The sequence below is a fragment of the Colossoma macropomum genome, unplaced genomic scaffold (genome assembly GCF_904425465.1).
Source record: "Colossoma macropomum unplaced genomic scaffold, Colossoma_macropomum, whole genome shotgun sequence".
Taxonomy (NCBI): domain Eukaryota; kingdom Metazoa; phylum Chordata; class Actinopteri; order Characiformes; family Serrasalmidae; genus Colossoma; species Colossoma macropomum.
Window position 1 is genome coordinate 12,952,416 of NW_023494795.1, and position 23,232 is coordinate 12,975,647.

At 38.0% G+C, this 23,232-nt stretch overlaps 2 protein-coding genes across 2 annotated transcripts; both read right to left on the bottom strand.

The window, feature by feature from the left end:
- Positions 1–1,382: 1,382 nt before the first annotated feature.
- On the bottom strand, positions 1,383–11,331 carry LOC118815409 (cytochrome P450 2J2-like). Its single transcript, XM_036581514.1, has 9 exons — positions 11,046–11,331; positions 9,608–9,770; positions 9,252–9,401; positions 7,402–7,562; positions 6,410–6,586; positions 5,295–5,436; positions 4,213–4,400; positions 2,376–2,517; positions 1,383–1,671 (listed from the first exon to the last, which is right to left on the bottom strand). Exons 1-9 carry the CDS (start codon positions 11,235–11,237, stop codon positions 1,496–1,498), a joined length of 1,491 nt encoding a protein of 496 aa, XP_036437407.1. The 5' UTR covers positions 11,238–11,331; the 3' UTR covers positions 1,383–1,495.
- Positions 11,332–13,223: 1,892 nt separating this feature from the next.
- Positions 13,224–21,392, bottom strand: LOC118815408 (cytochrome P450 2J2-like). Its single transcript, XM_036581513.1, has 9 exons — positions 21,176–21,392; positions 19,996–20,158; positions 19,113–19,262; positions 17,785–17,945; positions 17,333–17,509; positions 16,419–16,560; positions 16,037–16,224; positions 15,223–15,364; positions 13,224–14,009 (listed from the first exon to the last, which is right to left on the bottom strand). The coding sequence occupies exons 1-9, from the start codon at positions 21,374–21,376 to the stop codon at positions 13,834–13,836; spliced, it is 1,500 nt and encodes a 499-aa protein (XP_036437406.1). The 5' UTR covers positions 21,377–21,392; the 3' UTR covers positions 13,224–13,833.
- Between the last annotated feature and the right edge of the window lie 1,840 nt (positions 21,393–23,232).

Consider the following 23,232-nt stretch of genomic DNA (forward strand, 5'->3'; position numbering starts at 1 on the left):
GGCTTGTGCTCCACACCTCACACAAACACGCACACAGAAGACATAAAGCCATAAGATTCCACAAATTCCACCCCTGCATGTCAGCGTCACTGACTGTTCCTGTATTTTCTTCAGCGTTCTGCTAAACAGTGTTACTGGAGTGCTGCTGTAGATCTGCACTGTATTTATAATGTATTATAGTTCAACTTTCATACACTGTTTATAATCGCTTACACTGCATATATAGACTGATCTCTTTCAATTTCTTAATTTTACATAGTTAACTAGACAACTGTACAATGTTCCCCTTTCTTTTTATTCCTGTACACATTGTGTTTAACATGTATGTTTCTGTATACCTGCACAGCTCTGTATGTCTGTATATATTTGACCAGCGTGTACAGTGGATATTTGTAAAGTCCAAACACAGCTAAAGCCCCTTTTATAAAACAGTGTGCATACTAATACAACCAGGGAATTGTTTTTTATTTTCAATTATTTTTACTAATAATCATGTATTTCTATGATTTATCTTAATTTCTGGCTTTACGTTACACAACAAACCCTGCAATTTCAATAAGGATGTGCTGATTTTTTATATCCATTGTACACATACACATTTGGAATTACAGTCTGAAATCATTATTTTCAACAATATAAAATCAGTTTTGTTGTTGGTAGATGCACAAAATTAAGATTAAGTGACCCTTATTAGTCCCACAACAGAGAAATTTCACCTCCGCATTTAACCCATCCGTGCAGTGAAACACCACATACACACTAGTGAATGCACACACACACTAGGGGCAGTGAGCACACTTGCCCGGAGCGGTGGGCTGACCTATCCACAATGCCCGGGGAACAGTTGGGTGCCTTGCTCAAGGGCACTTCAGTCACGCACTGTCAGCTCAGGGGACTGAACCGGCAACCTTCCGGTCAGAAGACTGGGTTAAAAAAACAATTACTAATACGACAGGTGATCAGTAAATTCAGCTATGTTAAAGTGTTCCCACTGCTGATACAGTCATTCCACTGTGCACACACAGCTTGTATAATCTCCACAGAAAAGCATTACCAATAGAATGGGATGCTCTGGTGCAGCCACACATGAGCCTAAGGTCACCATGTCTAATACCAAGCATCAGCTAGAGGTGTATAAAGCCCCCCAGCATTGGGCTGTGGAGAAAAGGAACTGTGCTCTCTGGAGTGATGGAGCTCCAATATCACTAAAGCTTTAACATAAACACTATACTGTGATTATTTAGGACAATCAAGTACTAAAGTGCAACAAACTTTCAACAACTAATAAAGACCAAGACATACATACATACATCATCTAAACCGCTTATCCTTCTGGGTCGCGGTGGGATGCTGGAGCCTATCCCAGCTGTCATTGGGCGGAAGGCAGGATACACCCTGGACAGGTCGCCAGTCCATCGCAGGGCAAGACCAAGACATGATTAACGGAATAATTAAAATATTCAAGCATTGGCTTTCTCGTGTGTGAGTGTGTGTGTCAGCGTGGGACGGCACAGAACTGGTATGGTTTAGGACTGTGTGTGGCCCCTAATTTGTACTCCAGACTGGGCTCGATGTCCTCTGGTGGTTTGAAAGTGAAGCGCTGCAGCAGAGAAGTAAAGAACAGGAAGAGCTCCATACGAGCCAGCTGCTCACCGAGACACACCCTCTTTCCTGTGAAAAATGGAAAATAAACATCAGATAAAAAAGATACTGTATTCTACTGTATTATATTGACTGTGTAAATCTTAAAAGCACAATCAGTGGCATAACTTGGGGCACCAGTGCAAAAAAAAAATTACTTTCAATTAATTTAAAAAAAATACAATGTTATTTGTTTATTTACTCACTGTTTTTATGTCTCAAACAAGTCAACGCTCTCAAGACATGCCATTCCACCCATTAGCATCTAATGCTACCGTAACTGTTTACATTAGACTACCTATTTAAGAGCTTTATAACTAATGAATATTTGTCACATTGTAGTTTGTGACGGATCCATTTAAAACTAGTTACCATGCGTTCTTTATGAAAAAGAGGGGGATACATAGATGTCAGTGCTGTTTGTGTAGTGTTGATTGAAGCTAACTGGTATGTTGTTAAGAAATCGGCTCTTTCTTTGTGGGTGTACAGTTGTATTTGTCTATGTGAGGGGCCAAGTAAAGATTTTAGGGGCCCAGTTGCCATGGGCATCTCTGCACCTTGGGCCCCAGTGTGACTGCCACACCCCCCTCCCACCCTCAATTAGTTACACCACTAAGCACATACTGTCCTGTTTCAGTTGTCTGTATTTCAATCCGTTAATGAAATATATTTACATATCACTTAAAGGCAGAAGCTCTCAGAAAATCTGGAAGAAAGACAATGTTTAAGCGCACCTGCAGAAAATGGCATGAAGGCCTCTCTCCTCCTGAAGTTGCCCTGATCGTCCAGGAAGTGACGTGGATTAAAGGACTGAGGGGTCTCCCACTCTCCTTCATCAAACAGAACTGACGTCAGGTTGCCGAAGACCATCGTACCCTGCAAATGGATGTTATGATGCTGAAAGTAGGCAAGGTTAATCGGGTCAGGATGAGGGGCCTAGTTGTAATATTTGTTCAAAAAAGTCTGGCACATTGATGGCAAATTGAAAAATGACAAAACTGAAATATATTTTGTTAACATGACATTTTTATGTTTTTAGGAATCTGTGAATTTGAAAAAAACACGAATTTATATTTGGGGAATATGAACTCACCATTGTTTACTTTGCACTGCTTAGTTGTGACACTGTGTTACAATAAAGTCTTGCCATAAAGAAGCCGTACATTAACCTGGCTAACTCTTTCTGTGAGTTCTTTACACGCTACAAAAACGGTCCTCTATTACAGACACCAAGAGGGTTATTAAAATAATCTGATTCTGTGACTTATACAAACTATAAGTGAAAATCACGTATGTATATATGTCTTAGTAAATAGTAGTAAATAAATAATGATAGTAAATAAAATAGTATTTCAGGGTGAATTTTCAGAAGTGTCCATCAGACAGCTGTAAGAATTTACAAATGCCATTGCTATGTGAATACAAGAAACTGACCAGAATCATATTTTATTTGAATCTTTTGAAGTACATAAAAATCAGTTACATTTTCCCTCCATTCAGTTGTGCTTTTCTCTACCTTATAGTGTTTTTTTCAGTTTTTCATTCTGTAAATAAATGACTATAATTCATCACAGGGAATGGAAGCTGTACTTTCACTTGACTTGCTCTCTCTCTGAGCTGATTATATGCATTGCTTTAAAAAGTGGGGGATGCGGTGGTGGGGGATACATGTCTTCTTCAATTTTGAAATTAGGCAAAATAATTTTGGGGATGCGGGATGGTAGTTGGAAAAACGTGCATATCTGAGCTGCAAAAGAGCTGTCATGTCAATTATTATACAGCTGACAACAATTCCAATACATTTTTAAATTCTAAGTAAAGCAAAAATAGATTGTATACTGTGTTTTTGCTTAGTTAAAGTCAGTAACGACAAAAAAGAAGAAACGTTGATCCGCCTTGGCTGTATGTTATGAAGGACTGTTGTCTTAAACACTTCTCAACTGGACTGTGGTAATTTGTTCACGTATGCACCCACAGTTTTTAATAAACCTTCTTATTTCTGCAAATGACATTATTATTCCTGTTAATGTTATCTGTTTTTGTGTTTTAATAATCACATATAAAGCATTAGATATTAATATGATTACTCTAGGTGTACTTCAGTTACTTAGTTTCATGTATGAATTAAGCTGGAGCCTCTTAACAGTGGTGTTATATTGAAGGCAGCAGGAGGGTCCAATAATATCCTCTGTGTCTTATACACAGGCATTGAAAAACTGAATTGACAAATACAATAAAAAAGTTTCAGAATTCACAAATGACTCCAAATGCTACACGAGAAACAGACAGAAAGCACATTCTAGTTTAACATGTTTAAGTACACTAAAATTTGTTATATTTGTTATATAGATATTGTGCTCTGCACTCCCCTAATAAACTGTGTGAATTCAGAAAATTGGTGAGCCCCTCCTTTGTACGTATAAAAGAATGTGAAAGCATATCTGAGCTTTATGGATGAGGCCCCAGGAAAACAACGCAATGCTGAGGTTTGCTGCATTGTCAAACAGAGAGATGCTTTAAATACCTGGCTTACATCTCAGTGGCACATGTGTATGCAAATACTGAGCCCACCTTTGGAATTGTATATTCTCCTATCTGGATGTCCTTCCCGGCGGTCCGAGCCAAGTTAAGTGGGACGATGTTTCCCATCCTCTGGATCTCATGGATAACCGCGTTTGTGTAAGGGAGATTCTCTTTGTCCAGCATAGACGGCTGTCGTGAAGACCCTACCACCCGGTCAATCTCGGCCTGAACTTTGGCTAAATAAACAAGATAGAAACAGTTTCAGAGGCGGACAAATGTATGAAGGAGTGTCTGCTTGTGTGTTTGAGTGTGATACATGTGCCCTAAACTGGAAATATTAATGAAAATTTCAGTGTGAAAACAGTAAAAACCAGAATCAGGATTCTGCAGAAGTATGTAAAAATCAACCTGCACTGTGAAAAAGTTTTAAGTTAAAGTGAGTAATCTGGCTGCCTTAACATCTTCATATTAACACACGCTGCTATTCTGTTGGCTTACAGTTTGATTCTTAATGAAATTGAAATGATAAGACTGCCATTTATTTTTTTAAGTTAAAATATGATGTTTTTTTTTTACAGTGTGGCATTTTCCTCGTTTAGGGAACATCACAGTAAACATTAGCTGATACTGTTCAGTAGTGGCCCTGTGATGGACTGGCAACCCATCCAGGGTGTTTCCTGCCTTCCGCACAGGAGGATAAGCGAGAGTGAGTGTGTGTGTGTTTGTGTGTGTGTGTGTGTGCGTGTGTGTGTGTATCCAGTAGTGGCAGTAAGTAGTAAAACCAAAGTTTTATGTTTCATGATTTATGTTTTACTAATAAAACCCTGCTGAGTCAATGACATGATGTATTTTTTTTGTCCAAGTCCTTTATTTTACTTATTAAATAACTTTATATATACATGAAATATTATTCTATAATATCACATTTTTGTAAATACATTTTCCATCAAATTAAAGTTCATTTTATGCCTTTATATCTTTTAAAGTCTAAAAATGTCAGGTGGTATGACTGTCCAACCATAATTTAATGTACATTTCTAAATGAAAATGATTGATTCTACCCAGGTGGTAATGCAATAAGTCCTGAAATGGTACAAGAACAAACAGCCAGAAAGTCAATATGCACTAACCCTGTATCTCAGGATATTTGATCATAAACAGCAGGCTCCAGTATATAGTAGTGGCTGTGGTCTCAGTCCCAGCAACAAACAGATCCAATGTGCAAAAACATAAGTTTTCCAAGCTGAAACCAGCGGCCTCATCATCTTTCCACTGCAAAGACAAACAGGAAAACCACACAATAAAATACAGCTTAGCCCAAGGGTTCCCAGTCTGTGCTGTGTCTCATCTAGCACACCTGATTCAATTCAGTACCTGCAGATAAGTGAACAATTTTATATATAGGTCAGGAATCGCACAAATATCTGTAAGATGCTTAATTTTTTTTATCTCAATATTACTATTATTTATTAGATCAATGGGTAATATACATCATATATATACCCACTGGTGTAATACATGATTCCACATAATTTGGGTAGTTCCTCACTTTTGGCTCACCCCCTATATAATTTTTTACACAAGATCACAGGTCCCTGAGGCCTGATGTGTGGTTAAGTTGTAAAATATAATATAATATAATATAATATAATATAATATAATATAATATAATATAATACTATCCACAAGTAAGAGACCACCCTTCATTTATTCAATTTTCAATCAAAACGGCCATTTAGTACAAATTCATCATTTTTCAGTATCAGGAAAAAACACAGGGATATTTAATCCCAAACACATTCAATGATACGGAGGACTGAACTCTGGAGTGGCCAGTCCTTTGCTGAGTACACCAGCAGCTTTTTTGTTTCATCAGGCATAAGACAGAGGTTTCCATTATAGCTGAGCTCCTTATCAGCCAACAGCAATAAAGCAGTATAAATGATAAGAAGAGCTCTGGTGCCAGCTGTCAAAACATGGCTGGTCCACAGTATCAGTCAATAAGAAACAGCTAGAGGATGATGCCCAATAAGAACAGCAGCATAAAGCAGGATACAGTCCAGTATAAATTGCAACTATTTAGCAATTATTAGTAACTAGGCCAATATCTTGTCCAGAGTCCAGAGTAATGAAGGTCATTATTCATTTTCTCTAGCTGTCCTGTTTTTTACTAATAAAACACATCAGCTGCTCTGGGATGCTTCATAAACACTGTTCCAGAGCATCCCTATAACAAGATCAATACCTTTTCCATCTGCCCAAGGAAGCAGTCAATGTAGTCTCGTGGATTTGAGGGGTCACAGTCCATTCTGTGCTCTTCTATCTTGGCTCGGACATAGTCAGTCACCTTGTCCCACAGACGGAGTATTTTCTGATGTGGTCCAGGCACTCGGCGCATGATCCATGGAAACATGTTATACAACTAGTAACAGAAAAAAGACAAGTGTTGGCCTTACAGAGCAAGCCACATAAAGACTGTGCACAATTCACTAAAGCACTAATCTTTCCTTTAGTATACTCCTGCAACAGAGAGCTGACATCTAGTCATGCTCCCATTAGGGCTGAACAATTTAAAGAAAATGTATAATTGCATTTTTTTAACCAATAAAGCAACTGCAATTTAAATTGTGATTATTTTCAATAAATTTAGATCCAGGTCTGTTTTTTTGTCTAAGAAAACCAGCACATTCACTTGAACGTAGTGTGCCAGACTGCCAGTTAGTTGAGGCTGTGTCATCATGTATACAGCACATGGGTGTTTGGTTGCTTCTGATTGGTCTCACTCATCTACAGGCAGTTCAAAAGCTGTGTGTTATTAGGTTCAATTTCCCCACTTCAAACTTGTTAAGGCAACGTTGCTGATAACATAGGCTAGAATTAAAATTGCAGTTCTTGTGATAAAAAAAAATCATCCCTAGCTTTCAAGTAGTTTATTCTATTTTGTTTAAATTTCCTATGCATGACACATTGGAAGGTGGGGTGAGGGTTTTAGGAGGCCTTTACTGTTGTATTTCCTTATAGTATGGCCAAAAGGGATAACATTTTCTTGGAGGCCCTTCTTGTTGTTGTTTCCTATGGTATGATCAAAAAAGCATAAGGGGTTTTTAGAAGTTTAATGCTGAGAGGAAGCTAGCAGGACAAGATACTCTCAGACTTACCACACTAGTAGTTTGGCCAGACCAGAAGTTTAACATGGTCATGCAATTATATGACTCACTCAGGTCTGGGTTTATGTACCTGAGCCCAGATGCTTCCCTCCAGAAACACAGCCTGGTTTATCGTTTTCAGCAGGCCTTGGAACTCACTGTCACTGTAGTCAAACCGATCGCCAAACACCAGGATGCAGATGATATTGGAGACAGCGTTGTTTATCAGGAACTGAGGATCAAAAGGTCTCCCTGGAAAGTTACCATTATATTATAGAATACACAGTAAATCACAATGAGTACTTTGGTATCAATTTTGTTTGAAGAAAAAAGCATTGTCAGTGAGTGCTACAGTTCTGGGGGCAAAGCTGTTAACATGTCTGGTTGTGCTGGCTTTGATGGCCCTGAATCTTCTACCAGAGGGGAGTGGCTGGAAGAGGTGATTACATTTTGGATAAGAACTATTAAAATCACTTTATTTAACCATACTTTTGAGGCATTTGCTAAGCATCACTTCCTCCTGAGCCACAATCACACTCTCAGACAGCCAGCTACAGCTAATGGGCTCTAAATCTCATTACTCATCACTCTGGTACAAAAACTAGGAATTCATGGAGTCCTGCATTAGCAGTAATACTGTCAGCATTTCGAAGGTAAATGTAGGGATGTGGATTAGAGGATTGGAAGCGTATAAACGAGGATTGCTAAGGGCACAAAAGTAGCCAAGCAACCCACACAGCATTAGGTAAACAGTAACTACAGTAATCTAATCTACACCTGGAACAATAATGAGTTTATCAACACTGGAGCCACAAACGCCAGAAATCACCAGCATATTAAAGTTATGCTGGTCATTATTGCTTCTGTGTGCAAAGCAGGAGAATCGAGTTTAGATAAGTTTTATGCTGAGCTCAGGTTGAGTAGCATGCAGGTGTCTCCTACTGCAGTGTATGAAAGAAGCTTATCAAACACCTCAGTTATTGTTCTTTTCTTAGGTTTTGGAAGCTTATATCCCCCCCTTCCACAGGAGTGAGATTCAGCCCACCTACAAATTAGTTGTGCCCATCTAAAATGCCAATTACAGTGCTGCTACTGGTGTGGCCACAATTTACATGGGATCCTATTTTTGAAGCCACAACTTAATGATTTCATTCCCACACCTTACTAAGTCAGGGTTGCAAGATTGCTTCTGTGGTTTCCAGCAAAAAATGTTCAAAATTCACCCTCAAAAAACACAATTATGAAAGATCAAAGATCAGCATTTTATTAAGTCTATTAATTAAAATAGTCCATTAAGTGACCCCTATTAGTCCGACAATGGGGAAATTTCACCTCTGCATTTAACCCATTCATGCAGTGAAACACCACATACACACTAGTGAACACTGTCACTTATTGTCACGAGTACAAAGAACCAAAAGCTTTCATGTAATTTTAGGACTTCCTATCTAACGTCTGAGAAATGCCTGGAGAAAGCAATTCAAGCATTTCAGATAAAATTAAAGGACATATAAATGATTTGATTTGTGTGTACCCACTACGTGCAAACTCATTAATGTTTTCAGAGTATTAATATTAGAAGTGTTTTTAATGTATTTTATATATAACACAATATCATAAAGGCAAATAAATAATTGAATATTATTGCATACAACAAAAGAAACATAACTCACACAAATTTTACAAACTTGCTTACCTTTATAGTCTACACTGAACAGATCATTCCAGCACAAAAATAATGAAAATGGGCTGTTTTGCAGCTTGGTTTGAATGGACTATATGGACTGGGAAGTGAATGTTATATTTAGAAACCTTTTAACATGCTACATTAAACTGTTTCAAAAAAAGACAGGAAACTTTGCTTTTGCATGATATGGGCCCTTTAAAGTGAGTTCCAAAGAGTCGCTTATCAGTTACCTCAACTTTGCTGGTTGGTGTTACCTTGTTCATGTGACATTGCTTCATTCAGGTAGTGGCATTCCAGGTGAATGGAGGGCTCCAGGCTTTTTTTTCCGAGTCCAAATTTCCGAAGGGTTGAAAGTGCAAACCTCCTCTGCTGCTTCCAGGCATATCCATTGGAGGCAACAAGCCCTGTATGACAATATATTGGCAAACAGTTAAATTACCTTTCCCTTTTTATGCACATGTACGTGTGAAACATTGTTAAAAACCAGTGGAAAACAAAAATAAATAAAAGCCAAAGCTGCACCACAGTAATGTTATGCAGCGTGATGGCAAATGAAGGTATTGTAACATCATATAAAAAGCATTGTGTTAAATAAATCAGTGTGGTCTACCTTTGTCTCCAGTAATGTCATAAAACAGTGCGGAGACTGGACGATCAACAAAGCTGTCCCCTTGGTTGACATACACTTCTTTTACCAATTTGTATCCATTCACAATAACAGCTCTTGGCCCAAAAATCTGAACGCTGAATATATTTCCATATTTTTCTGCAAACTGCAAAGAAAGGAGCAAAAGTGTAACACATTCATTTCAGCAGTGGATTCACACGAGACAAATGTATGAATAGTATGTGAACTACTATGCAGGCGTCCCATATGGGAGTCTTCTCACATAAATACATTGTTCTGTTCAAACTAGTGTGACAAAATGAACAAGAGACTACATACTTAAAAAGATGGCTATTCAAGGATTCTTTAGTAAAGGGAATGGTTCTATTTAGAACCACCAGTTCTACACACTTAAAAAGGATGGTTGTTCAAGGGTTCTTTAGTAAAGGGAATGGTTCTATTTAGAACCACGAGTTGTAAACACTTAAAGATGGTTCTTCAAGGGTTCTTTAGAAAAGGGAATACATCTGTTTAGAACCCCAAGTTCTACACACTTACAAAAGATCTGTCTTTAAGGGTTCTTTACTAAAGGGAATGGTTCTATTTCAAACCACCAGTTCTACACACTTAAAAAGATGGTTCTTCAAGGGTTCTTTGGTAAAGGGAATGTGTCTATTTAGAGCCACACATTCTACACACTCACAAAAGATGGCTCTTTAATAACGAAAATGGTTCTATATGGAGTTATGAACCCTCCAAGAACCCTTTGCATGATTAAAGGGTATGGGGTAGAGGGTTTTTTTGCATGATGAAATAGTTCTGTAGATTAATGGAGAATGTACTTTATGCGGTTCTATATTAAATATTTTTGAAAATGGTTCTGTGTAGCACCAAAAAGGGCTCTTCTATTCTTACAAGTTTGACATCATCACAATAGAAGAACCCTTTTTCGTGCTATATAGAACACTTATCTAAAAGGTTCTATATAGAACCATCTACAACACATTCTCTATTCATCTAAAGAACCATTTCACCATGCAAAGAACACTTTAATCATGCAAAGGGTTCTTTGGGTTTTCATGGTTCTACATAGAACCATGTTCTTTACTAAAGAACCATCTAATGTTTTTATATCTGCCTGAAATTTGTAAGTTGATGTGCAATTATATGTCTTGCTTCTGTAACACTGCAATTCCCCTGCGGGATCAATAAAGTTCTATCTATCTATCCAACTATCTATCTATCTGTCTGTCTGTCTGTCTGTCTGTCTGTCTGTCTCTCTATCTATCTATCTATCTATCTATCTATCTATCTATCTATCTATCTATCTATCTATCTATCTTCATGCTTAAATGGTTGTTTTATGGTGAAGTGGTTCTCCAGACTGATGGAGAATGTGTTGTATATGGCTCTATATAGAATCTATAGGCTGTGTAGTTACCTCTGCAAACTGAAAGTGGATCTTCGTCGGGTCGATGATGTGCAGGTTTCCTATAAGAGGCAGACTCAGCGGTCCGGGAGGGAAGTTCTTCGGTGGTTTATTCCTCACATACTCGAAAAGGACAAAAACACTCGCAAACACCAAAAAAATCTTGATGTCGATCCACTCGGTAAACTGCTGAATGTCTGTCATGTTTAAGATACGAAGAACGCACCGCTACAGAAGCCTGCAGTGGCCTCTAGTTACTCTTTCACTGTCCTTCTCCAGATAAGACAGTGTACAGTGGCCCACCCTGCTGTAAAAAACCTTAGAAACCATGAACAGTGTCTGAATAAAGATAAACAACAGTTCTGGCTATTCTGGGTCTCCAGTTCCACAATACACCTTGTGACCCTCCTCCAGGTCAGTCTATGGAGAACATATGGAGCAAAGTATCCAGTGGTGGTAGGTAGATCTGGCTGGTAAGTGCATGTGTGCATTCTGTAGTGCTCAAATTTAAGTCTGATAAGTATTTTGAGCCCTGAAGGAAATGAAAGGCTTATTCTTTTTATTAAGATGGTGAGAGTGCATGTTCATGCATATTATATTTCTGTATTTACTGTTATTGGTTTCTAATCTAGTACTTTTCCTCATTGGTTTTGCCTTTTTGTGTTCCTCTAATTATGTATTTTGAATTTTTGGTTCCTGTAAAGTACTTTTCCTTGAAAGTTGAGTTAAATTTAAGGTTGTGGTCCTGGTATGTCACCATTTTAGAAATTATGAATGGATATTTTTCATACACATCCAGTTTTTTTTCATCTGAGTCCTCCCCTTTTAACATTACCAGACAAATAACCTAACAACTTAAACTACAGAAATCTCAATCTTGAGGCAAAATAAGTGCCCAGAGAACTGAGAGGATGTTCTATAACAGATCCCATAGTAAGCCTAATCTTAGACCAAGAAGAATTTCCAATGGAGATTCACCGTTAGTGCTGTAATTTAGACTAAGCTTTCATGACTGGGAAATCAGCTCCAAGTGTGTCAACTGACCAAAGCACACACGAGTGGAAAAGCTGGAGATAATCCAGTCCTCCAAAACACCGACAGTAAATACTCCTTGTCCTACTCAATTTATGAGGTGACACATACTTGAACATTGACATTATTGAAGGGGAATGCCACTGATTTTTCACAATTTCTACCTAATTAAATTGCTAAGTGGTAAACAGTCATACAGGGTGGTTTGATGTGAAAATGTGCCTTTCTTAAGAAACTTAACCAGCCAGCATTGTTCACAGTGATAGTGATAGGAACCAGGCGTCTAAAGAATTTAAAGCCTCTAAAAGCTACATTGCAGAAAGTTATCACACAAAAGGATACAACGCTGCCTGAAGCCTGTTCGTTTGCTTTATGATAGTTTTGAGACAAGCTTTTGGCCTAAAGCAGATTTTTTAAATTCAGTTCATGGTGTAGAGCAGAGTGTGAAACTCAACCACTAATAGGGCCATATTAAAAAAAATGCAGCAAATCCGTCAGCCAGCTGTTTTTAATTTTGATTTTTACTTAACATTTTGCCATGACCTGAACAGGCCACTGTTTATTCAAAATATGCCAAAACTGCAACTGTTTTTTTAAAAAACTGCCTATTTGCTTGAACTAGACACCAGGCATCTTTTCATTTTGTGTAACCACTGGATCATAGATTGTTGTTCGGGGCATTGCAGTGCATGCTGGGAACTATTGTGCATTTCAGGGTGAAACGGGCTAATAAGAATAGAAAATTAAAATAATTTCATGGGCCGAATAAGTACTAACAAGTAATAACGTAATAAGTAATAACTTGTGTCACGGGCCTGACACAAAGGGTGTTGAGGTACATGCAGGTTGTTAAAAAAAAAACATTTACCACTGTTTCACAATCGTTACATGTGAAAACACACATGCAGGTCCACTGATTGTTTTGGATAGTAAATAAAATGGCTATATTTGAGTTCTAGACATTGTGACCCCTGGTTCCTATCACCACCACTGTAAGGAAATCTGAGTCAGTACGTTTCTCTACAATAAACCATTTCATATCAAACCACTCTGAATGGCTTTGTGTACATCTTATTGATTGATGTACAAAGTTTGAACAATTGGTGGAATTTTTAACTACTGTCTACTATTTTCGGTGCAACACAATTCAACACAATGTTTACTCAATACTTTCACTCTTTATTTTTATTGTGATACATGTAAATGCTGATCTGTGGCTTTCTCCCACAGATCTCCCAAAATTATTTACAAAAGCTTTCAAAAAAACTTAGTGCTAATTTATGTCAAATGCATATCCTGACAAGTTTCATTGATATATATCTATTGCTACATCTTATGCTCCCCATAGCAGATAGGAAGTAAATAAACGGAATCAGCAGATATCAAAATATCTGGTAATTATCAAAATATCATGGTGCCTCTATTATGATACTATCCAACATGAAACCCCAGACATGGAAAGACACAGATCTATATATGATAGGGATGACTTGTCATATCTGTTTTTACTTAAGGAAAACAACTGTCTCATGTTTTAAGCTACAGATTTATCAGCGACTAAGCTATGCAGTGACTATGCAAAGCTATGCTAAGCAAGTCTAAGGATGATGTAATTTCTGCAGTTACAGAGCTGCAGTGATTGATAAAGATAACAGCACCTTAGGCCCATGTAAAACAAGCATGCTACAAAAAATCATCAAAATCCTTTAAAAAGAAAACAAAAAAAGAAAATCCTTCTTTTCAATTATGTGCATGTAAGTTCAATATCTCAGCGTGGAAAGGCACAGAGCTGGTATGGTTTAGGGCTGTGTGTGGCCCCTAATATGTACTCCAGAAGGGGCTCGACACCCTCTGGTGGTCTGAAAGTGAAGCGCTGAAGCAGAGCGGTGAAGAACAGGAAGAGCTCCATACGAGCCAGCTGCTCACCTAGACACACCCTCTTTCCTGGAAAAAATATAATTTACAGCATCATTAACAACAGCTACTTCAAAAAATACTGTTATAGTAAAAATAATAATGCAATGGATGGAACACATTAACACATTTTCCATGAACTTCTGGGTTCCAGCGAAATGTTTCTAAACCAACAGTCTATGACCACAGTTTACCGAGTTTACTTACTTAACTCTTTATTCAAAGTTGGCAAACTTTGTGTTCATATAACACAATTATAACCAATTTCTTCATAATCATTCAAACATTTAAGAACACAGTCACAGGCAATGTATTTTGGTCATGTATATATGGACCGTTCTACCAAATTAGTTCTAACTACAGTTCCAGAGTTTTAAAAAAATCTATTTAAAAACAATTAAGTATTATTATTATTGTTTCATAAGAATTAAGCTATGCTCTATTCAGTGAGATGGTAATAAGCTGAATATATACAAAACCATCATTTATAGGGTACTGATTATATATATATATATATATATATATATATATATATATATATATATATATATATATATATATATATATATATATACACATATATATATACATACACACATGAAAGAATATATGTACATGAAAACGTGGGATAGCAACACACGCCCACACACACACACTAATATATATATGTGTGTGGGCGTGTGTGTTGCTATCCCACGTTTTCATGTCCTTACTGAACCACAGAGTTTTAGTCTATAGGCAGTGCCTCATTTGAGCCACACCCCTGCATTTCAGAGCAGGAAGTGAGATGGCAACCCTGCATGGTGAGCAATTAGATCCCACTGTTTTGAAGGAAATGTGTTCCGAAGTCTAATAATTAGTGTGTAACCTTAAGAACTGTCAATAGCGAAAGTGCGAAGGTTACTGAAATCGGGCAGTTTCAGGAAGCCTGCCTCTGTCTCTACCTCACCTGTCCTGCAGTGACCACATACTCTCTCCTCTCTTGGTAACCAAGACTTTTTAGTCTTGAGAATAATGTCAGGTTCACCTTACCCAGAGACAGTGACAAGACTGAGTCCAAATGACGTAGAGAGCAAGACAAGACCAAAGTCCTTAATTAACAGTCTTGAGTACTACACCACCACTAGCTAAATGAAGAAGGGCTTTCATCCTAATTCTGTAAGGCTAAATAACTCAAATTTTCTTTTATTTCAAACTGTAGCAATACAACAAGAGCATGAATATAAAAGAAAATCTACTGCACCTGCAGAAAAAGGAATGAAGGCATCTCTCCTCTTAAAGTTTCCATTAGCATCCAGGAAATGGCCTGGATTAAAGGACCGAGGTGTCTCCCACTCCGTTTCATCAAACAGAACAGATGTCAAGCTGCCAACCACCATTGTGCCCTGCAGAAAAAAGGACACCATCATTGATAACTGTCACATGAATTATTACAGCTTTGTTCAACACTGAATGAACTGAAACTTCTTTTGAATACAGTCTTGCATTAGAGCAACAGAGCCTGACCGATATATTGATACTGATTTACATCAATTGATGTTATACGATTTGTATTAACTGATATTGGTCCATATCAGTATCAGCGAAAATGAATAATGACCCCCTGTTTCACTTTGACAGCAACGCAGACTGAACAGGTACATTTGAATTTCAAACCATTATGGTTCAAAGAAAACAAACATGTAAAATGTATCCAAATCTAACTTTTAGCATGAGAATAACAAAAAAAGCCATTTTCAGTGAAGACAGGTAATGAAAAATAAGAGGTAATTAACACTAACAAGTGCTACAATATTATATTATTTAAGACTATGAGATTCTGCTGTTCTGCTGAGAACTGACCATCATATCAGTCAGTACAGCATGGCTTAACTAAAACTACTCAGTTCCAAAATTAAATGACAAAATTTAAATATTAAGTCATATCAGCTGATATCATTGTTTATTGGAATTTTCGGCCCCATTAAATCAGTATCAGTATCAGTACTGGCCACAAAATGCTCTTATCAGTTGGCCCCTAGTGTGTATGCATATAGATAACATCTGATCAAACTCACTTTTGGGATTGAGTATTCTTCTATCTGGGTGTCTTTTGTGGCAGCCCGGACCACGTTGAGTGGAAGGATGTTTCCCATCCTCTGGATCTCATGGATAACAGCGTTTGTGTAGTGGAGGTTCTCTCTGTCCATCACAGATGGCTGTCGTGAAGACCCCACCACCCGGTCAATCTCAGCCTGAACTTTGGCTAAATTTACAAGATATAAGCTGTTTGCAAAGCACTGCATGACCCAAAAAAAGACTTTATCTGTAAACAGGTGAGGAGTGTTTCCCTAACCAGAAGAGCTTATATATGAACAGAAATATGAAGCTTAATATGAGCTTAGATATGAACACAATGAATATTAGAGTAGATGGCTAGACAAATTATTTTGCACTGACCCTGTATTTCAGGATATTTGATCATGTACAGCAGACCCCAGGACAAAGTTGTGGCTGTGGTCTCAGTCCCAGCCACGAAGAGATCCAATGTGCAAGAGCACAAGTTTTCCATATCGAAACCAGCCGCCTCGTCATCTTTCCACTGCAGAGAACATGTTAAAAAGCTGTGAATGAATTGAATCTAATTAGAATGAGGTGTACTGCAAACCTTTGGACATATAGGGCTGGTTTCCAGACATGGATTAAGCCTAATCTTAGACTAAATTGCAGTGCCAATGTTCAATCACCACTGGAAATCTTCTTTAGATTTGAGAAGAATAGCTCAGCCAGACTGCACTGAAGTCCCTGTATATACTAATTTATAAGCTTTAGTATGTAGTAAGCCTAGGATTCTAAGATTTAAGTAATTTTTTAAATGGAGACACAATATTATGGATGTATTATAATTCTAAAATTTATGTATTTAATTATTCATTTAGCTAGTTAGTATATTATGAACCGCTTTAATTGCTTAAATGGATGCGATGCCTCTGTAGTGTAAGACTAGTAAAACTATATAAACTAAATTTGTTTTTTACAGTTAATGTGTGCCTTGGCCATTTTAATCTTATAAAAAGAGTCAGCAAAGAATCAGATTACGATCATGTTTCATTGCATTTTATTCCATTTATGACCCACGATCAGCATTTTAATCTCAGATGGTTTATGAGCAATGGCCCTGGGTTAATATTGACAAAGCAACTCATTGCAGGAACACAGATCTAGGATTAGTTTCTTAGATATGTGATAATGTTTCCCTCCAAAAATAGCCAAGATGATGTTTCAGGAGCAGAACATCGCTGTATACCAGCCCAAGTCTAATTTATTGTTTTTTTTTTAATTGCAACAGCACCAGTCCTTAGAATGATACTTACTTTTTCCATCTCAACGAGGTAGCAGTCAATATAGTCTCGCGGGTTTGAGGGGTCATAGTTCACACTGTGCTCTTCTATTTTACGACGGGCAAAGTCAAACAACCTCTTCCACAAAGTGAATATTTTTTGGTGAGGTCCAGGAGCTCTGCGCATGAGCCATGGGAGCATGTTATACAACTGGAAACAAAAGGAGACAAGTATCGGCCTTGTGAAGCACACTTCTTTACTGCTTAATCACTGCCCCATTGATGCCTGGCAACTGTTTTGAGGTACTGAGTACACAAAAAGCATTTACTCAGTTCAATGGCAAGAATATTAATTTTGCCCTGAACATTTATCTTAACAAATTTTCACTACAGTGAAAGGAAATAAAAAATTAAGTCCTTTAACGTGACCTGATAATAATGCTTGGTGCACAAACTACCTCTTGGTTGCCATGTGAGTGCATATACCTGACCCCAAATGCCTCCTTCAAGAAGCACAACTTCGTTAATCGTCTTCAGCAATATTTGAAACTCGCTGTCACTGTACTCAAACCGATCGCCAAACACAAGGACAGAGATCACATTGGAGACAGCACTGTTCAACAGAGCCCGAGGGTTAAATGGCCGTCCTGGAAAAGAAACAACATTGATTGTAAAGCTGGTAATGCTATTTCTAGTTCACTGACCTCTAATAATTAACCAGCTTTCAATGTTAATATGACAGTTCCAGTCAATTCGTACAACATGATTAATATATGTGAACATTTATAAAAAAAACCCAGATGAGGCCCACTATGGTCACCCTAAATTTGGCCAACAGTATGATTTAGCGTGGTTCTTGTTTATTCAGTGAGCTTTTGATTAGCTGTGTACCCAGGGAGTTACTTGAATCTGCAAGATACTGTGTGATAGTAGAGACCAAAGACACTTCTTTGTTGTGAAATTATTCTTTTTAACTGCATAAAATAAATATGTCATAAACATGGTGTATCTGGAATTACAGACATTGATTTATTGTAGGCCCGGTTTTTGTTTTTTCCAACAAAAGTAGACACTCTCTGTGCAAAAGTTCAAGCTCCCTGTGGCCTATCCACATGAGGCCTGAGCCCACAACTGATTTGCACAGGGTCTGCAGGGTCCTTGTTTGCTAGATATACATGTGCTGCAAACACACAAAATAATTTCAGACTCTGTTTTGTTTTGGTGCAAGTAGGATTCACCAACTAGCTAAGTGCAAGGAATATGTTTGTGTTACACATGTGGAAAATGTAGAGTAATGAAAATACACCAGAAAAAAAAACCAAGTAACAAATAATGTTTTCAAGTAATTTTACAGGAGAAAGCAATAATGTTCTAAACTTGAAATGTATGTTAACGTAAAGAGATTTTATTTCATGTAATTCTGTAGCATTTCTACTGGTCCCTTCATCATGGACTTTTCATGCACTATAAAGAACAGCTGCTGTGTTTGTGATGTAGAACAATAAAAACTGGAAAAAAAATATTGAGACGTGGACAGTCACAATACTTTGAATTGTATGTGACCTTGAAACTTCCTTACTCCGAGGTCAAGACCTCGTTACCTGCAGTCACTTATATCTGATTATCATTACTGAAAAAAGCCTGTGTGTGTGTGCATTACAGTCAACTGAGTATTAAAGACCCACGTGGTTGCTGACTGTGGAACACAATACACTCTTTAAAATAACTCTGAATTGGTTTACAGTATACGAACAACTTACTTTTATAAAGTCTGAAATAACTCATTTTTATAAGTTTTAAATAGCTGTTGTTACCTTGTTCATTTGATACAGCTTCAGTCAGGTAACGGCATTCCAGATGGATGGAGGGCTCCAGGCTTTTCTTTCCCAGTCCAAAGTGCCGAAGTGTTGAGAGTGCAAACCTCCTCTGCTGCTTCCATGCATATCCATTGGAAGCAACAACTCCTGTTTGTCAAACAATTTTCAGTCAAGTTTTGCCTCCCAATTGTTTTTTCTTGTTATGCTATGCTAATGCATAACATAATGCATGCTTGTCTGTTGCCCTTTACATTGTGTGTAAATTTCATGATAAATGGACCAAAATTACTTGGAAAAAAGTCTGGTTCTTCTGATGTACATTAAAGTATGTTTTTTCCTTCTCCTGTAAACCATTTTGGAGATTAATCATCAAACAATATGTCACAAAGGTAAACAGTAAATAACAAACCTGAGTACAATAAACACTCTAGGAAAGAAAACTCAAAAAAGAAACCTCAATATCTCTGTAGATTCTCCCAGAACACAATGAGATCAGATGGAAAAACAAAGGAGACTTTTGCTTCAGTCTCCTGCTGCTCAGACATTTATTACACAAGTGCCCAGTAATCTTACGTCTCCTCGAGATTCAGCTGAGATTCCAGTAAGGTCACACATTGTGCTCAGATTTGCCAAAACAATAATAACACTTTGTTTATCTGCAACTTTAACTCTCATTTCATCCTTATCTCCCCTGTGTCTCATCTCTCCTTGTTGTCTAATGCTATTTCTCCTAAGGACTTTTAGAGGAATCACCTTTACGTCTCCTGAGCCATCAAAGAGCAACTTTTCAGCAATAAATTTTTTCTCTGGGCTACAGTGTATCAGCACGGGGAGATTAAAGGACATATTACAACTGATTGACTTAGTTCATTAGTCTTACCTTTATCTCCGACAGTATCACGAAGCATAGGGACATCTGGGCGATCAGCATAGTCCTCCCCTTGGTCAACATACACCTTTTTCACTACCTCGTATCCATTCAGCACAACAAGCCTCGGTCCAAACATCTGAATACTGAAAACACTCCCATATTTTTTGGCATACTGAAAATGGTGAGAACACATTACAAATGAATCACCATAAAATCGAGAAGCACTCTTGAGGTCACATGCACTTTTTTCCTTCACTCATCGTTTCACAAAAAAAGATGAAGTTAACTGTCCATAAAGTGAGTTCATGAGTCCTACAATTTACTGAACACTGAACTAACACTGAACTAACACAGAGGTTAAGAGGCCTTCCTGAGGGAAACTGGGTCTATTAGAGCAGGACACATAACACAACATGCAGAGAAATGTTGGGAAAAGACAGACAAGAAACTGCATCAAATGTTCCAGAAACTACAACAAGCACAAGACATAACATTCTTCTGCTTACAAAGGGCTAATTTCTCGGTTGTAATGTTTGTGTAATACTCTCTTTTGAAGGATTTAATCCTCTCTTAGCGGTGCCTTTATAAACTCTCCCTCCTCTGGCTGTTGTGTTGCCAGCTGATCTCTGCCTCATGAGAGTTGTGGATGCAACGCCTCATGGGTATTGTAGTTTTTGTGACGCATACTCAAGCGCTCACTGCACAGAAAACCCCTCACTTTAAAACTAGCCTACTTTCAGAAAAGTGCCATTTGAACGCAGAAAAACGTGTTACTAATCGAATTTCAGTGACGGGGCTGAAGTTGGTTTCCTATTTGCCAGGCTTTAAATCGAATTTTCCCGTTCCACCTTAAATGGTGCAGCAGTTACGTTCTGTTGCCTTCACCACCCGCGCCAGAATCGAACTGCTGCACCATTTAAGGTGGAACGGGAAAATTCGAACAAGTAGCTGTCGAATAGGAAGCCAAACTCAGCTTCGTATTCCAGTCGCTTTAGTTTAAAAACAAAAAAGACAGAAATGTCAGTGCAGCTCAGCATCAAGCGGCTGCTTCAGCAGTGAAAACATACAAAATGTCACCCCTAACTGGTCTAACTGAAGTGATATCTGAGCTAAATGCGCGTTAAATGACACCGTGTTACACAGACTAGCCGACATTGTTGTCAGGCTATAGATTAAAGCATTAACTTACCTCAGACAGCTGAATGTGAAACTTCTCGAAATTGAATTGAGGAACGTTTCCTATGAAAGGCAGACACAGCGGTCCGGGAGGGAAGTCCTTCGGCGCTTTATTCCTCACGTAGTCGAAGAGAAGTAAAAAGACACAGGAGAACACTAACAGGCTCTTCGTGTCGATCCACAAGAGCAGGTCTAACAGCTGAGTGACCGCCATGACGGACCCTCTGAGTCTGTCAGTGGAACAAAGATCAGGCTTGTAAATAAACACAGTGTGCGCGGAAGCTGCGGCTGACATTAGATGACCTGGCTTTAGATATGAACGATATTACCGTGTTTATCCGTGGAAAGGCAGCGCACATTAAAGCTCTTTTCATATCAGTAAACAAAGAGGTGGGAAAAGTGCCAAAGAAATGTGATGGTGGTGTGTTAGTGTGTTGTGCTGGTGCGAGTGGATCAGACACAGCAGTGCTGCTGGAGTTTTTAAACACTGACTGTCCACTTGTCAAACACCTTGTCAGTCCACCTTGTAGATGTAAAGTCAGAGACGATAGCTCATCTGCTGCTGCACAGTTTGTGTTGGTCATCCTCTAGTCCTTCATCAGTGGTCACAGGACGCTGCCCACAGGACGCTGTCGGCTGGATATTTTTGGTTGGTGGACTATTCTCAGTCCAGCAGTGACACTGAGGTGTTTAAATACTCCAGCAGCACTGCTGTGTCTGATCAACTCAGACCAGCACAACACACACTAACACAGCACCACCACCACGTCAGTGTCACTGCAGTGCTGAGAATGATCCACCACCCAAATAGGACCTGCTCTGTGGGGGTCCATGGGGGTCCTGACCACTGAAGAACAGGGTAAAAGGGGGCTAATAAAGTATGCAGAGAAACAGATGGACTACAGTCTGTAATTGTAGAACTACAAAGTGCACCTATATAGTAAGTGGAGCTGATAAAATGGACAATGAGTGTAGAAACAAGGAGGTGGTCATAATGTTATGCCTGATCGGTGTGTATGTATGTGTATATATATATATATATATATATATATATATATATATATATATATATATATATATATGGCTGAAGAATAGATTACAATTAGTTATAGTTACTGTTACAGTCACAGTTACACAGATGAGGTAGTTTACAGTTGCAGTGTTGATGCACAGTAATTAAGTACCTGATGCAGAACAGTATTGTTCAAAAGAGCATTACCAGTGCAGAATAAGCAGTAATAAAGTCCAGTGCAGATGACACAGATGTACAATTTTGCATGAGGGACAGATAAATTATGCAGACTTGTCTCAGTGAATTTATACAGTAGTGCTGTGAATATAAGGTTAATGCTTCTAGAGGTTTACACCTGTGTATTGGATAAATATGCTACATAAATACACTGAAGTCCACACCTGCTTTACAACTTGCTGTCTGTTTACAAAAGGGCTGAATTAATAAGCTTTTGGGTGAAAGTGGTAAATGCAGGGTGTTGTAATGCAAAATTATATCCACAGAAACATATATTTTTCCAGATTTACCATTATTTTTCCATTATCAACATCAAATGTAAAACCTCCAAACTCAGAAGACACGTAGTTTCACTTACTGTCTCTTTTTTCACTTACTGTCTTACTGTTTCACGTACTACTCTCACTGTATTTGCGTTGTAGACATTGTGACCCCTGGTTCCTATCACCACCACTGTAAGCAAATCTGAGTCTGCATGTTCATCTACAATGCATCATTTCACATTAAACCATTCTGATTGACTTTGTTCACACCTCAGTGACTGAATAATGCAGAACATTTGAAAAATGTTTGCAAATTACCTTTAAAGTATAAGATTAATCATATAGACATGAGTATATCTGTCAAAGCAAATAATATGGTAGAAGATTTTTCAGAATGCTAAAATAAGTGAATAACTATTTTACTGCGAGTATTTACTACGAAAGGAACAAGTTGTGTCTATTGTTAACTTTCAGTTTCATTAAGTGGTTTTTAAGCTGTGTAGATTAAAAATGAGTTTATGAAATGGTCATGTTTAACTTTTCAGACGGTCGCCAAGT

Coding starts and splice junctions, on each gene's coding strand:
- LOC118815409 (XM_036581514.1), bottom strand. CDS start 11,237: ATGACAGACATTCAGCAGTTTACCGAGTGGATCGACATCAAGATTTTT. Junction 7,563..9,251: donor AGCAATGTCACATGAACAAG/GTAACACCAACC, acceptor GTAACTTTCCAG/GGAGACCTTTTGATCCTCAG. Junction 2,518..4,212: donor GAGAATATACAATTCCAAAG/GTGGGCTCAGTA, acceptor ATCCATTTGCAG/GGTACGATGGTCTTCGGCAA.
- LOC118815408 (XM_036581513.1), bottom strand. CDS start 21,376: ATGGCGGTCACTCAGCTGTTAGACCTGCTCTTGTGGATCGACACGAAG. Junction 19,263..19,995: donor TGATACTGTCGGAGATAAAG/GTAAGACTAATG, acceptor TTTGACAAACAG/GAGTTGTTGCTTCCAATGGA. Junction 17,510..17,784: donor AAGGAGGCATTTGGGGTCAG/GTATATGCACTC, acceptor TTTTGTTTCCAG/TTGTATAACATGCTCCCATG.